The sequence below is a fragment of the Abramis brama genome, assembly GCF_963993115.1.
Source record: "Abramis brama genome assembly, chromosome: 3".
Classification (NCBI taxonomy): Eukaryota; Metazoa; Chordata; class Actinopteri; order Cypriniformes; family Leuciscidae; genus Abramis; species Abramis brama.
The window spans coordinates 24,847,352-24,864,166 of NC_139965.1; the positions used below are offsets into that span (position 1 = coordinate 24,847,352).

At 40.5% G+C, this 16,815-nt stretch overlaps 1 protein-coding gene across 2 annotated transcripts; it reads right to left on the reverse strand.

Moving 5' to 3' along the window:
• Positions 1–183: 183 nt before the first annotated feature.
• Positions 184–14,488, reverse strand: znf710b (zinc finger protein 710b). Of its 2 annotated transcripts, none has more exons than XM_084107639.1 (5): positions 14,298–14,488; positions 2,711–4,240; positions 1,689–1,880; positions 1,433–1,604; positions 184–1,347 (listed from the first exon to the last, which is right to left on the reverse strand). In XM_084107639.1, the coding sequence occupies exons 2-5, from the start codon at positions 4,196–4,198 to the stop codon at positions 1,169–1,171; spliced, it is 2,031 nt and encodes a 676-aa protein (XP_083963765.1). In that variant the 5' UTR covers positions 4,199–4,240; positions 14,298–14,488; the 3' UTR covers positions 184–1,168. The 2 variants fall into 2 exon arrangements, with proteins under 2 accessions (XP_083963765.1, XP_083963764.1); XM_084107638.1 differs by lacking the exon at positions 14,298–14,488 and adding an exon at positions 5,432–5,699.
• Positions 14,489–16,815: the final 2,327 nt, after the last annotated feature.

The window sequence follows — 16,815 nt, forward strand, 5'->3', positions numbered from 1 at the left end:
CTTATCTTAGTCATTTTTTTCTTTAAAAATGATACCATGTGATTCAGTAGCTGATTGTAATTTGTACCTGTATTTTTTAATGAACACATGTTCATCCTGAATTCAAATGCAGAGTTTATAGTCCAATCTAAAAGTCAATTTAGCACATTATCCATTAACACACTCACTCCAATACATATAAACTTAAAAAAAAAAAAAACAGGTTTATTTAAGAATCTGCAGAGTTGTCTTGGAAAAACAATTTACTATGGATGTGACAGGCTTTATCTCCTTAAGTTAGACCAGAACTCAAACAGTCAATGATGAAAGAGGCTCATCACAAGTAATTATTTGATTTTTTTTTTTCAAAGTGCAAAATAAATAGCAAATCAGTACAAAAGAACAGTAATTTTTCCATTCAAGAGGTTGTTAAACCACACTTCAGGTTAGTTTAATTCTGGCAACAGTAGTGGTGCTCAGGAATGGGCGGCATATGGTCCTGTACCCGATGAAGAGCTGTAACTTTGGTACATAGGGCCCAGGCACACGCTCACTCTTTTTTTTTTTTGCTTTTTTACCCACACAAGCCTATCTACTCATGCAGATATCCAACCATTTACATGGGCCTTACATGTTTTTTTCTTTTACACTAGAAATCTCTTGGTGCGTTTCTTTGAGTTACTGTAAGTGAAGGCAATATAAATGAAAATAAGTTAATACAACAGACTGTTCTGAGGTACCACACTGATGAAGGCCACAAGGCTGCATGCACCTCCTATTTCCATATTCCCAACCAAAATTATATTTGGAGGACGGCGTGTATTACTTTAACAAGACTGCACGTGTATGCACCTGCATGTCACGAAGCTAATGTATCGGGTATTAATGTAACCATGTGATCCACTTCATTCTAAAAATACAGCGTTGATCTTTGTTTGAGATGAAAAGAGTTAAAGGACTCTTTGCAAACTATCGGCCCATTTCATTTGAGACAGAACCGGAGTGGCTTCCCAATGAGATCAACCAGGAGGTCAAGATGGCCTCCAACTACCTGCTCATTTGCAACTCCAAAAAGATGAGCATTGGTTCTCATGGAGGAACATCTCAATCAACTTATGGTTGATAAGTGCCAGCACAGGCCTTTTGTTCCTTAACATTTATTCAGCTTGACTTTAATAAAAAAAAAAAATTATGCTGTACTGTAGTTTCCCACATCCTTCCCAAAATTATAATAGTCAAGTTCCTGGATGGCCACTTCAGATAGCTTAGTTAGGTTCGGTGCATCATTGTTTTCCATATTCTCTGGTGCTGTAAAATTGAAGTTCTCATCCTCATAGTCCTCATGGGGCTCCATGTCTGGTGGGCCATCTGTATCAAAAAACAAAATGTATATTATAAACATTTAACTGCCATGTTAGAGAATGTTGATCAAATACTGTTGTATTCTTCTCACCTTGTCCATCTGGAGAGACGTCCATTCCATGTTTGACCTTCATGTGTCTGCTAAGATTTCCCTTCAGGTTAAATTTACTCGAACAGCATGCACACTTGAAGGGTTTACTGCCTGCATGGAGGTGCATGTGGCCCAGGAGGTTGTACATTCGGTTAAATGACTTTCCGCATACCTGTGGAAAATGAATCAAAAGCGCTTTACAAACCAGATGGTGAAAGTGTCAAAGAGATGGTGTGAAGCGCGTTTTAAGTCTTACCTTGCACTTGAAGGGTTTCACAGGCAGGTGTACGATCATGTGAGTTTTGAGCGTCTGTTTTTGGACGAAAGATTTGAAGCACACGTGACACTGGAATGGCCGGACGCTGGCGTGGATTAACATGTGCCTCTTTAGGTTTGCAGACAATGTAAACTCTCGGGCACATACGTCACACTTAAACCCCTTTGTTCCCTAATGGGGAAAAAAGCACAACCAACAACTAAAATGTGCTCAAGGTTTGATGCAAATTGTACATTTTAAATCATATTGAATTTTATGACAGCAGTGGATAATTAGTCTAAACAATCAGCATACATATGAGCTATTTGTTATGGTATCAACTGAACTACTCTACTGCAGTGTTTACACTTAATTAATTACTAAAGCTGGCTAGATAGATATTGTGCTACAATGGACATTGTTCAAAGGAAAATGGCAGAGTGAAATTGAGAGGGAATTGAAAATGGAGGGATGAGAAAGGAGAAAAGAGGCCTTTACCAGAGGGAGTAGAGAGAGATGGGAGGAGTTAAAGAAAATAGTAGACGGGTAACCTAGTAAAATCGCATTAGGGTAAAGAGGTTGTAATAAAAGGTAAGAGGTAAAAAGAAAGGCAAGGAAGAAGAAAGAATAAAGGCAGAAAAATAAAAGTGCAAACTGTCAGGTAAATCACTGTATTTGTACTGAGACAATTTTACAGACATAATTTCTAATGTAATGTAATGTATAGTATGAAAGATAAATATTCCTTTGAAAAAATTTAAAAGAAAAAAGTTAAGTTTATACCGTAATCTATCACTATCACTTTACGTTACTGCTAGATTTTGATCTAAATTGAAAACAGTTGGAATGACCCATTATAGCCAATAATTAAAACTATGGCTGATTTACAGTACTGAAAATTTTACTATCATAAAATTATTGTTTACGTAGCATGGGACCACACCATAACAGAGCATAAAAACACCAATACAACAGCAGCAAGGATGTACAGCTGTTCAAAAACACACTAATAGTATCTGTACCTTGGTAGCGCGGGTCTGAGGCTTGTTTGTCTTGTGTGTTAGAGAGTGCTGGCGTAGCTGATGCAGTTGAAGAAACTGGAGGCCACACTGACTGCAGGAGAAGGAGCGCTGCGTTTGGTGCTTCAGCAGGTGATTCTGCAGCTGGCTGCGGTAGGCGAACGACTTGTTGCACTGGCTACACTGGAAGGTGGATGGTCCTTGGTGGCTCACTTGATGACGCTTCAGGTGGGCATAGGTAGGAAACTCCATGCCGCACTGCGAGCAGACGTGGCACCGGCCTCTTTCATGCTTTACTTCGTGAGCACGGAGTTCACTAGGGTAGGCAAAACCACGACGACAAAAACGGCAACTGTAGGGCTTCACGTCGGTGTGCTGCAGCATGTGCCGCTTCAGGTGGCTGGTCTGGGTGAAGCCCTTCTTGCACACGGTGCACTTATGTGGCCTTGTGCCCTGGTGCGTCAGCAGGTGCGTCTGTAGGTGGCTGGGCTGCTTGAAGAGTTTGCCGCAATGTGGACACGCGTGTGGCTTGATGCCATTGTGGCCCAGGATGTGCGTGACCAGATTGTACTTGGAGGTGTACGACTTCTCACACATGCGGCACTTCCATCGCTTCAAGCCCTCGCCAACGTCCACGCAGTACGACTCATTGATCTGGATGTTGATGTCCAGTCGGTCGATACGGCGGCCACGGGGTGCCTCCCCTTCCACAGGCTCTGCCCAGAACATCCCCTCACTGTTCTCATCGAAGTCCCCGACCCCTTCCATCTCGCCTCCCTCGTAGCCGACCTCGCTAGCCTGAAAATAGCTGCTAATTTCCTCGCCGCCGCTTCCTGCTTTCCCCATGCTATTTCTCACGTTGTCCCTATCCTCGCTCACCTCATCTACTCCTTTTTCATGTGTGTGGCTCCGGTTGCGTGAAGGCACCTCATGAGGTGTGTGGCTGTGGGAATGAGGGTGTAAATGTTGGTCAGGCGGAGGATGCGTACTCTTGGGGTCTCGGACGCAGGTGGTGCAGCAGTTGTTGGGTTGGGGTTTGGGCAGGACCCTGTAGCTGGAGGGGTCCACCATCTGCATGCTATCTCTGGGCACCATGTTATTCATCATGTGAGTGCAAGAGGGCAAACCTGGGGTCACGACCTCTCCTTTAACGTGTAACGCCATGTCTTGGTGCTCTACAGGGGGTTTACTGTTCTCAGGTTGCCCCTGCCACCTTCTCTCAACACAGCTGGAGTGCATGTGCCCATCCTCACCCAAATTCTCTCCAAGATAGTCGCCGTTGGCACCTATAAGCTGGTCAGCATACTCATAGTCCATTCTCTCACCTGGCGGAGCGGGGGACTCTTTGGGGTCTCCGGTATAGAAGCCGTTGGGGGCGATGGTGGCGCCAAAGACCTCGTTCTGTGAGATGAGTCCCAACACAGCAGCTTGGGCCAGCGACAGGACCACTACAGGGTCTGTCTGCGTGCCTGCGTCCATCTGCTGGTGCATGGCCTCAGAATAACATCTGACCAGCCGCTGCGTCTTCTCCTCCTGTAAAGCACACACATAAGCACATGCAGACAAGTTTAGTAGGCCTTCATGCCTAGCTTCTCTATTAGTTTCGAAACTACCCAAAATCATTTGCAAACTTTTATCTAAAGATATTGTGTGGTTAAGATATTATGACTATCACACCATTGGCTGAACTGATGTTGCTGCTTCTTAAAACAAACAATTGTAATTCTGTTTGGTGCCACTAGTGGTAAAAAAAAAAAAAAAACACTTTACATTTGATTGGCTTAAATGTAGTTTCTCCAAAAATATTTTTTTTAATAATTTACTCACCCTCATGTCATTCCAAACCTGTATGACTTTGAAGAACCAAACAGTTTTGGTTACCATTGACTTCCATTGTATGAACAAAAAAACAGACATTTCTCAAAGTAAGAATGTCAGATTTGGAATGACGTGACGGTGAGTAATTGAAGACAAAATTAGATTTTTTTGGTGAACTCTCACTTTAAAACTAGGTAACCCAGTCAGCGCTGTCTAGTATTCATACTTGCTACCTCTCCATCTCACTCACAAAACCTCATTCCCTCAGACAGGCGTCCCTTTTTAAGGAGGATTCTACACCTTAAGAAAATCCAAACTCTGCATGAACATCATGCAAATCATGTAACAAAAGTAATTATGTAATGATGACTGTGCTAGTGGGTATTTTCAAGAACAACCAAATATCTTTAACAAGGACAGTGAAAGTCTATACAGACTATAAAGGGAAAGAGAAGGAAGAAAGACAGCAAGGAGAATGAGTGAGTTAACAGAAAGAGAAGTAGAAAAAGAGAGGGAGGGGCAGAGAGTGGCTGGGTGAGTGAGTGAAAGCAAGCAAGAAAGAGAGTGAGAAATAAATAGAAAGAATGAAAAAAAATTAAAGACAGGCTAGATGAAGGATTAGGGTGTAAGAGAGACAATGAAGACTAAAAGCAGCTGAAATTCGAATTTAGAAACTGATCAAATTATAATAAATAAAAATAAAAAACATTGTGGTCATTAAAAACAAGAATCAGATTCAGATATATACAAAAATATGTTGAGCCATCTGATCAGGCCATTTAATTGGGCCATCCGGTTTAGTGAACAACACACATACACACACATACATACATACACACACACAAACAATCTGCTAAACAAACTAAGCCCACAGAAGGCATCGGAACAGTTGCGAGTGGAACTCACCACATTTTTCTTGGTCTGTGGTTTCAGGTGTTTGAGAGATCTCATCCTGAGGCAAAGTCACAGGTTTGAATTCACCCGCTGCCCTCCCCTTCATACATTATATGTTCTCTGGACCAAAACAGACACTCTCTCCTCTGTGTTTCTCGTACTCTCTCTCTGTTCTCTGTGTATGCGTGTTCTCTTTTTCCTCTCTCACTCTTTTTCTCTCTCTGCTTTCCCCTCCCCCACTCCCCTCTCTCTCTTTTTCTGTCTCTCTCTCTCTCTCTTTGGCGCAAGCACACACATACACACAGTGCTCTTTCCCTCACTCCCTCCCCCTCTTTTTCATTTTTTCTTTCTTTCTTTCTTTCTCTCTCTCTTTCATTCTGTCTTTCTCTTCCTCTTAGCCTTTCCAACTGTCTCACTCAGACATTCTCTTTTGCATACACTTGTGAAACACGTTTGAGAACACAAACATTGATGCTGTGAAAAGATTGTGAGCTCAGCCATAAAGGTATGGGCATACATGAACATCACAGCGATCACACAAAGAGAAGATGTGTTTGACAGAGCGTAAAAACAGAAGCGAGCTGCAAGAAAGTATTTTAAGAGAAATACAGAAGACATTCTATAAAACAATCCAGATACAAGATCAAATGAAAGAGTACAAAATGGATATGTATAAGCAGAAGGGAAAAAAAGAAAATCATCAGACAGGTTCAAGTAAATGTCTCGTAGGCTGAGAGCATACATGCATCTGAGAGAGTCTGTGCCAGACGAGGACCTTTTGGCCTGTGCGCTGAGAAACAGGAGCATTCAGCTCGTCTCTGTTTTAATGCTCAGCAGAAACAATGTGATGTGTATTTATGATCTCACATATGAGAATCCATTTTTTATTGTCAAGCTGTTATGATGCATTTAAGCTTCGCTGTTCTTCATATGCCTTCAAAAACATTTAAATGGTATTCTCTCCATGCGAGTCAGTCTATGTGATTGTCACACACATTCAAAAGATACAGGTACACACACTGACCACCAACCGCAACTTTTAGACGGAATCTTTATTTTTCTAGCTCAACTGTCACAGAATGGAACGCACAGGATTGTGGGATATCAAAGACAGCGAAGGATACATCTATGCTACCTTCAAAAATCGATCAGATGAAGGTATCTCGGGAGACAGGACGTGAAGCTAACTTTGGATTAGGACGTGCCCCAATGCCTTCCTACCATGGAACGCATCTTCCGAAGGCAGCATTTTTAAGATTTTGGAGGCAGCCAAAGTCACAACTAATCAGTGTGCATTATTTAGTTTGAATTTAACTACAAAACTATATATACATAATTATGAATATGGCTTTGCACTCAGATTCATGAAAGCAGAACAAATCTGTGTGAAATGTTCGTAAAGCCATTCTTGAAACGCAATTTATGTAAAACCGTTTTTATGAATCATTCATCCATACAGAAATTCATTCTGTGTGTGTTTCATGAATTAGGCCCATTGTTCATTAATGATTAAAGTTAATTTATAACTGTGGTATATAATTACACCTTATTTCTACATTAATTTGCAATTATTAAGCAAGTATTGATTTTTAATGGATTCGAGATAAGTACATATACCTCCATATAAAATGGCTGAGAGAGAGAAGGATTGTGAAAGAAGAGAAAATGGAGGGATGAGGGAGGAGAAGAGAAGCCTTTGCCTGTGAGGAGGGAGGGGGGTATTGTGAGAGAGCAAATGGTGAGAGAGCAATCGAGGGAGAGAGGGGAGGAGATAAAGAGAACAGGAGAGGGAGGGGAGGGAGAGAGAGAGAGAGGGAGGGAGAGAGAGAGAGAGAGAGAGAGAGAGAGAGAGAGAGAGAGAGAGAGAGAGAGAGAGAGAGAGAGAGAGAGAGAGAGGAGGGAGAGAGAGAGAGGAGGGAGAGAGAGAGAGGAAGGAGGGGGGAGAGAGAGAGGAAGGAGAGGGGGAGGAAGGAGAGGGGGAGGGAGGGGGAAAGATACAGAAAGAGAGAAATGGGAAAGAGGGAGAATCACACGAATAGGGAACGATGGAGGAAAAAAGTAAGAAAAGAGAAAAAGTAAACTGTGTGTGTTGTAGGGATAGTAAATGAAAACAAATAAAGAAAAGAAAAAAAGGAGAGAGAATTCAAAACATTGGGGGAGGGGAAGGAAGAGAGAGAAAGAGTGAAAGGGTCTCCACTGAGAAAGGTTTGCACATCTTAGTAATATACCAAGGAATGTGGTACAATGTAATGAATTAAAGCAATATTATGAAATCAAGTGTGCAAAGAAGTTGAATAATACTCAGCAAGGACAATCACAAGATGTAAATCAGATATTCAGATATAAGCAATGTTTTGACAATTAATATGCAATTAATATGAATAGTGTTTAGCATGTCAAGCCTAGTCAAAACAGAAATGTAGCATTAACACTACATCAACACTAGAACTGACAAAAATGTATAGGCTACATTTACAAACCCATTCATATTTCTCTGAATCTGATTACAGCAGAGCTAAACCCATCTGTCACAGGACAGATCACAATAAGAGGCCTGATAGTTTTGATTAAATGTGTAGCAGAACTGGTGTTTTGAATCCTTTTGTAAATCATGAAAGCACTAGCAAAGGACAACTAACCAATTAAACTAAAATACAAATAGACTCTGTAGAGGCAGGCAACAGGCATGCAACAAATCTACTAGCCTAGCCAGCATCTAAACTACTTTTAAGTTGTGATCTTACAATCTTGAATAGATAGGGCAGAACAATCCCTGCAATGGCATCTCCATTAAAAATCTTGTATGAACACTTAAGTATCACTAAGCATGTTTTTTTTTAAATGATGGAAAGAGAAATCATTCATTTGCTATTTTTACTCCTCAGCAATTGTCTTTGTTGTCTCAAACGTAAAACTAATATAGATGCTGGCCACATGCAAACAGAAACTATTTTTGTTTGACCACACAAAGGGAATGATTGCTTTTCCTGACTGCATTTAGACAGTTTTCAAAGCAGCAAAGGTACAGCAGGTAGCTGATACCCAGATAAAGAGCACTGTGGCATGATTCACTGGACTATGTTTCCAATAGCATCTAGGTCATTCAAGACTAATGCTGTGCTACAGAAATATCACATAATAAGGTTTACATTATAACAAAGCAAGACTTACAACATAAAAGTTATCCCATGTAGCAAAGTCTATAAACAGTCTCAACTGCATCTATATTTTTAACAAATATAGAACAGCCATTGTAGTTTATTATCTTTCATGCCTCATTGCTGCATGATAGCACATGAAGCTTCATTATCTACACATTGTGCCATTCTTTTTATAAGAAAAAAGGTGTATTTTTAGTCCAAATTGAAACAACACATGATGTTTTTATTAATAAAGTTTCGGGAGGAGCACGTTCAGTTAATTAACACGAGTGGAGAGCACTCGGCAATCAACGATAAGAGGTGTATATATATATTCAGCAGTCTCACCTCAATTTGTTGACAGTTTAACAGCATCCCCCCCCACCACCAACTTTACTCCCTCTAATTGTATGTAAGTGTGAACAATAATAATAGAGCATTACATCAAGCAATCAAGCAGAAATGTATACAAGAATTAGAAACTACCATCTGTCCCAACCAAACCATCTCAAGTAGAGCTACTTTAATAAAAGATTGACTTTTAGATTTGTGAAGGTTATAATGCTAATAAAGACCACTAATATCATTCTCATCTACAGATACCTGGGTGAAACACGACTGATTATGTCACTAAGGAGTGCGTGATAGAGGGAAACGGGTTGGGCGATTTTACAGTATTAAAAATGGTAAATTCCTCATAAAGCATAGCCTAGTTGACACCCCACATCTCTCATCAACTGTATTTATAAGAGCGAAGATTAAAAAAAAATAAAAAAATTGACAGTGATTCACACCTCGTGTAACACAAACTAACATCTGTAGGCCTACGTGTTCTGCCATCCTTTGCCTCATCAAACCTATTCATTACCATATAAGCGTTAAAAAAACAAAAAAAACAGAGGTAGACTGACATGGGTTTTTCAATGACCGATACCACTATCTAAAATAGCAGAGTGACCAAATGCTGATATATAGCTACTGTACATAAGTATTGCTATTTACATAAACAACTTAAATAGTAACAGATGAGTGTACATTAAACAGCATAAATTAAATAAACATATATTCTCGATATTTATTCAAAATGCATTGCTTTGGAAGACTTTGAAATGGATTTAAGCATGTGAACCACCCATTCACACCAAGAAGGATAACTACGACAACTATAAAGTTTTAATAATCGTTCTAAACTCACCTATAACAAAAGCCTGTTCACCCCAACAATAACTATAAAGATAACAATAACGATAACTATATCGACACCAACGGACAATAACGTTCTGTTTATTATACACGTGCGCTGCAGTTATGTCATCTTCTGCTTTAAAAGCTCAAGCTCTTTAAAGTCGAGTGGGTTCTTATTGGCTGTCAATGGTTTTTTTGTTCATCGTTATCGTCATGTAGCTGTGATTTGGACTCCCCTATTATCGTAGAATTAAGGCCTGTCACACAAAGAACAAGAACTATAAAGATAACTATAATTAAAAAATATAATGTCTCTGGTTGCGTCATCTGTGATGTTATTGGGAAACACCTTTCTCCTAGAAATACTGATTTAGGCCACGCCCACGCTGGGGGGGAGAACAATCCAACCGTCTCCATTGACTTTGCATTGCGAGAGGCTGCCTCCTTGTCATTTCTGACTTATAACAAAAAACAAAACAATGTTGAAAAGCTGCTATGTGACAAGGTGTACAGCAAACAAGCTAAAAAAAACAGAAATAAGTTTTTATAATCTGTCGACCCCAAAAAACGAGCATTTAAGGACACAAAAGTGGATACAGGCAATTGAAAGAGCGCAAGGTGTCATATTACTCTGAGAACTACGTCCACTGGAGCAGGGAACGTAATCGGCGACAGTATATCTTAGCTTACAGAAATATAATATATAAAACTGACATCTGGATATTCGACTTACCAGTGACAAAATGTTTACTGCATTTTTTAGTGCATACTGAGTGTCAGGATCCCAATTTACCCACTCGTTTCAGCCTGTACCCACTTTTGTGTCCTTAAACGCTCGTTTTTTGGGGGTCGACAGATTATAAAAACTTATTTCTGGGTTTTTTTAGCTTGTTTGCTGTACACCTTGTCACACAGCAGCTTTTAGGCATTTTTCTGTCTTTTGTTATACGTCATAAATGACAAGGAGGCAGCCTCTCGCAATGCAAAGTCAATGGAGACGGTTGGATTGTTTCACCCCCCCGGTGGTTGTGGTCTTCAGATTATGACGCGTTGCGCTCTGTCTCTATTGGAAAAACGCTATAGTAGCACAATAGCCGCGTTTCCACTACCCTTCAAATTGCGCAAATTGATATTGCGAATTGAAAATACGGAATATGTCAATATCACTGAAAAAGTTTACACGCTCGAATGCGGTGGTTTTTGCAGCCAATTCAAAAAAGGAATATTTCGCAAAACTGCAATGATAGTTTTTGCGCATTTACAGGTCACCTGACGTAGATGGTGCGGTATGTTTGGACAGAAGACGAGACAGAGTTCGCAAAAGTTTTGCGTAAATCTGTAATGGAAACGCAGCTAGTGGCATTCAAGCACATGAATTAGAGGTGGGAACACCTCCTATTTAATGCAGCGCTGAACAACATTTACTCAGAATCTTTCAACTGAATAAGCCACTCACGAAAAACCCTGAGCATAGTCATAACACTGCATGAACACAAAGTCTTGTTCCCTCATTTCAGGGAACTGAGGTTACATCAACGTTGCGTCATCTGTGACGCTATGAACGTGCTCCAATCACACAGTGTTAAGTGAAGGGTGCTCAGGCCCTAATCACAATATCTCACAAGCACTTACACGGCCAAGAATGCGAATAATACAAGAGATAGACGCTGCGAATCTCAGCACTTAAAATAACTCATTACTGATATAGAATAACACTAAGTGACGCATCCAGCTACAGCAACACTGAGAAGGAAATGGTGAATCTCAAGCAGTAGTCTCCTCAGTAACTGGGACAGCTTTCCCAGAAAGGTGTGGACCATGACGCTTTGTGAATGGATGACATTTGGGCCACGAGTCCTTAGGACGCACCGGTAGCTGTCGGGGTGAGGAGCGCTGCGCAGAAAACAAGCGAGGGCGAAAAAGGAAGAGGGGCTTCGGCACGCTTTTGGTGTGAAATGTTAAATGGCAGTCCAACACAACCAAACTCCCCATCGTGTGGCCGAGGAATTGGGCCGTCATGTTAGTAGCCCGCAGGGTGAGGTCAGTAGCCAGGCTGGAGGAACTACTCGTCCAACCTGCTGCATTCTGGTTCCACATGGGGGACCACTCCAGATTGAGTTCCTCCACTGCTTTAGACAGCACACAGAAGAGCTCCTCATCCGCATATCCAGTGTTGCTGCGGTGGGTAGCGGAGTCATCTATGGGACTGGCAGACCAGTCCACTGTATCAGATGAAGCCATGTCTACTGCGGCCTTTCCTCACCGGGCGCTCCAAATGAGATGGAAGGGGGCGGGAGCTTGTTTCCCAAAACATCACAGATGACACAACGTTGAGAGACCGATATTGAAAGGGAATAGCTATAACTACATTAGCTATAAGGAACTGTTTATTATAAGCACGCGCAGCATTCACCTTGTCTTCCACTGTAAATTCACAAACTCTTTAAAGTCGGGTGAATTCTGATTGGATCTCACTGTTTTTATCGGTCGTCATCTAGAAAAAAAATAATTTTGTAAGTGATTCCAACGATACCGTTCCTCTGTGCCATTATCGTTATAGTGTGGGCTCTGCTATTCTTATAAATTTACAACGATTTTTAAAACTTTAGTTAAAGGGTTAGTTCACCCAAAAATGAAAATTCTGTCAGTAATTACTCACCCTCATGTTGTTCCAACCGCGTAAGACCTTCGTTCATCTTCGGAACACAAATTAAGATATTTTTGATGAAATCTGAGTTCTGGATCACTCCTCCATAGGCTGCTAGGTGACCGAAACTTGCTGGCCCAGAAAAGTTATTAAAGAGATCGTTAATATAGTCCAAGTGACTACAGTGGCTCAATCTTAAGTATATCAAGCGACGAGAATACTTTTTGTGCGCAAAAACAAACAAAAATAACGACTTTATTCCACTATTCATTTCCTTCTCTCTGGGCCTCTAGTTGGTTCACGTAGTGTTTTTGCGCTGCGCGTCTGTGTTACACGTCACCACGCATCACACACATGACCAGCGTCGGCCAATAGTGAGCCTACGTGGTGACGTGTAACAGACGCGCTGCGCAAAAACACTACGTGAACCAACTAGAGGCCCAGAGAGAAGGAAATGAATAGTGGAATAAAGTCATTATTTTTGTTTGTTTTTGCGCACAAAAAGTATTCTCGTCGCTTGATATACTTAAGATTGAGCCACTGTAGTCACTTGGACTATATTAACGATCTCTTTAATAACTTTTCTGGGCCAGCAAGTTTCAGTCACATAGAAGCCTATGGAGGAGTGATCCAGAACTCAGATTTCATCAAAATTATCTTAATTTGTGTTCCGAAGATGAACGAAGGTCTTACGCGGTTGGAACAACATGAGGGTGAGTAATTACTGACAGAATTTTCATTTTTGGGTGAGCTAACCCTTTAAACACTAGTTATCATACGTGTTGTGAATAGGCCTTCAGAATGATTAATAAAACTTTAGTTATTGTTCTTTGTGTGAACAGCCTGTAACACACAAATGAATGATATTGTTGGAAAGAAAAAAAAGCTTGAGCATTTAAAGCGATATATCAATTGCATGTGATAAATATCATTCTTGGTGTGAACAGATCTTAAGTAGGTAATATAGTAATTTATCTTCAAAATCTTCATATTGGTCTGTCACTTAACAAAAGCATACACTTCATAGTCCTATAAATGAATTTTTGGACAGCATCGTCTTCAAAAGTCAAATTTAAACACCATGCTTCATGCAAGGTCAGTCTGAACACATGAGATGCAAACTGTCACCCAAATGGTAAAAGTAGCTAAACAGCTAACGTTACTTTTCTTTAAGCACGCAGAGCATCTGATATGAAGATGCGTGACAATTATCCACCTGACTTGCGCTCAGAGATGTTGGAAAACAGGCGCAGTGATCATCGGTGTTTAATATATTCACTCACTATCTTTAAAAATAAATATGGAAACGAATACCCATGAACCACACCACGACAAATCCCAAGCAAATTCACTAGCCAGCTAACTTAGCTGCATCTTAAAACTTCCCCACATTCTTCAGCATCACCAGCTACATTCAGTCCAAATGTAAAGAGTTGTGAAAAGAAACTTCAGAGAGGGAAACTTGAATCCAGTCTGCACGGGGATGGGCCTGTCTTAAGTTTTGCTCCGGTCAAACAGTGAGCTAGGCTAACCGAAGGCGAGTGTGGCCTGCTCTATTCGTTTATGCGGCTCTTTTTCACTCCCTCCATTCCCCTCCCGACGCCATCTGTTTGTGCCATGAGAGAATGTGGAAGTAAAAAGAAACCGCGACATTTTGGCTCTATAAAATGACCTAAATACGGAATCGCTCCCTCGGAAATACGAAATGTAGATGCCAGATGAAAAGCGGAAATGTAAATATCAGCATCCAGTTCAGAGTGCACATTATATTTTGAGGCCAGTTATACAGAAATCGGTGAGTTTCGCTGGGATAGATAGACAGTGGGACAGCTTTTTTCGGGGGCTATTCGATCAGTTTCGTTTTCTGTTTCTATGGCAATAATGAACGGACCATTGTCGAACTTACCACGCTCCAAAAATCGGGTGTATACGTTGAAAACACTTTGGAAGATTTGAATGTCGCTTTCTAGTTTGAATTGTTGCTGGTCTGGTTCTCTGTGTTCGGCAGGAAGGAAGGAAGGAAGAAGGGAATGAGAGAAAGAGTGACGTGAACGAATAAACAGCCCGGGCTCCTCCTCGCTGTCACAAGTAAATGATGGAGCTCATGGGCACACAAATATGTGCCCATACCTTTTGGATTTAATGCAAACATTGGCAACACAGACAATGCTATTTGTAAAAGAAATGTACAGAAATTGAGAAATATGACCAAATTACATGCTTTTCAAAGCACTTAATTTATAGATTTAAATCATAAAGCAGTAGGCCTATGTTTATTCTGTATCTGTGTTCAATTTGCATTTTTGTTTTGGGTAATTTATATAAATTAGAAGACTTATAACGTTACATGAAATGGACGTTAGAGGACGCTTCACTACCCTTATTATGCATCGCTAGAGCAGCATGTGTAGTTTCTCGCACAAACAGAAGAGGTCGCCCTGTCATTATATATTGTGAATTACTTCATAAAATGCGAGCAGTTTATTTTAAATTACCATACATTGGTGTATTTAATGTAACAAAAAAATAAAGCTAATAAAATCTTTTAAAATCTAGCAGCTATCACTCTACAACTCTCCCCTTGTTTGCCATTCAAGCTAAGCAGGGTTGAGCCTGGCCAGTTCCTGGATGGGAGACCTCCTGGGGAACACGATGATTGCTGTTGAAAGAAGGGTGTTTGGTCTGTGGGGGTCCAATTGTGTAACCTAGGCATCCTGGCCAATTTGCATATTGTCTTTTATCAATCATGGCCTCCTTCTTATTCCCATTTGCACTGGTGGTAAAGGACCCATGTGACGTGTTTGAGTGTGTAAAAAAAGCAATATGAGTGTAAAGTGCTGTAATTCAGGGTTCCAAAGTTGGCAAATATTGGCTAAATTACATGCTTGTACAGAGATTTTATTAGGTGTGACAGTAAAACAGTGCAAAGCAAGGGTTTAGTGGAAGAATAAATAGTGCATTAATGATTGTGGATCAGTTGCTTGTGGAGAAGTTCATAATGAGAATAAGTGAGGTAAAGGTTTCATACAAGATTTTTCTTTCTGTAAACCATTTGTTGTGTCAAACAATTTTAAAGCCACATAAAAATAGCTTCTGATATACTGAATATTGATATTTGATTCAAGTTTATTTATACAGTGTTTCTGTTTCATAAAAGTTAATATTATAATTTGTGATAAAAATTAAGATGTTATAATTTGATGGATTTTTTTTTCTGCTGGAATCCCATGAAGTTATTGCTCAGGGTTAGTGCTGATCTGATCTGAACTGAGATAGAGATCTGTTTCTTTGCATTGCATCATGTCCCCTCAACATCTGTGACCATTGGGACCTCCAAGCTGGAAAACTGAGCGTGTGAGTGTGTGTTTGACCCTACAGAAATTGTATTAGGCTTCAAGTGCTCACATCCCATCGGGATGCACGTGGAAGGAGTAATCATTGTGACTCAAAATGTGTCCTGAATGCAGGAATTATGACATACAGCTTGCTTATACACATATACAAGTATATTGTGTACATGTGCACAAGCACATCCACTAACAGGTGGCTACTGTACTATAAGCCAGAACATTACTTCAGCTCTTGACATCTGAATGTGTGAAAGAATCCTTTCTCCTTCTATGGGTGTGTATCCACACCCACAGCAGGGTGTGTATAGATCCAGTGGGAGAGATTAGCTTGAGAGTTTCTGGCCGTAATTCAGTGCTGAGTGAATCATAAAAAGAACATCCACACACACAACACATGAAGCACATGTACTCTCCCACATTCAGTGACACACCACCCCCTGTGTACAATGTGAATGGAGTGGCATTCAGCGCTAAGTTGACAGGTCTGTTTTAGCCCAGTTCCCATCATGCAGAGCTGGCCTAGTGTTTTAGGACAAGACTCTTATTAGTATCAAGCCTGGGCATACTGAGTGGAACTAATGATGAGAAGTGAGGTCTAAAACAGCACTTTATGTCCTGACTGGTCTTTTATTAGGGTCAGTGCTACTTTCATTTCAGAGATCTGGAGTATTTTTATTTTTTTCTGTCAAGATGTTCAGTTATACAGTTTGTACTTGTTTGAAACCAACCTGTTACTGACAGAGAAACTGGAATCAGTTTGTTGAGCAGCTAAAGAAAAAGGTCAGGGCATTGACTTTAAACATCCTGCTCTCAGTTTCTGTCTTTCTCTCCTTCTCTCAGTCTCCCACCCCCCCATCCCTTTTTTCTTTCACCGTTTCTCTCACTTGATTCCTGTTTTGTTGCTCTGAGAGATGAGGTAACGGTCCCTAGAGCACTATCCATTCTCATTCAATTTTCATTCAAATATATCTTGCAAACAAGCCTGAATGATCTAAAGAGTGTCCTCTGAGCAGAAAATAAGCCTATACTTTGGTTTTGCATAGTAATGACAACATTATCAGCATTTTTACTCTG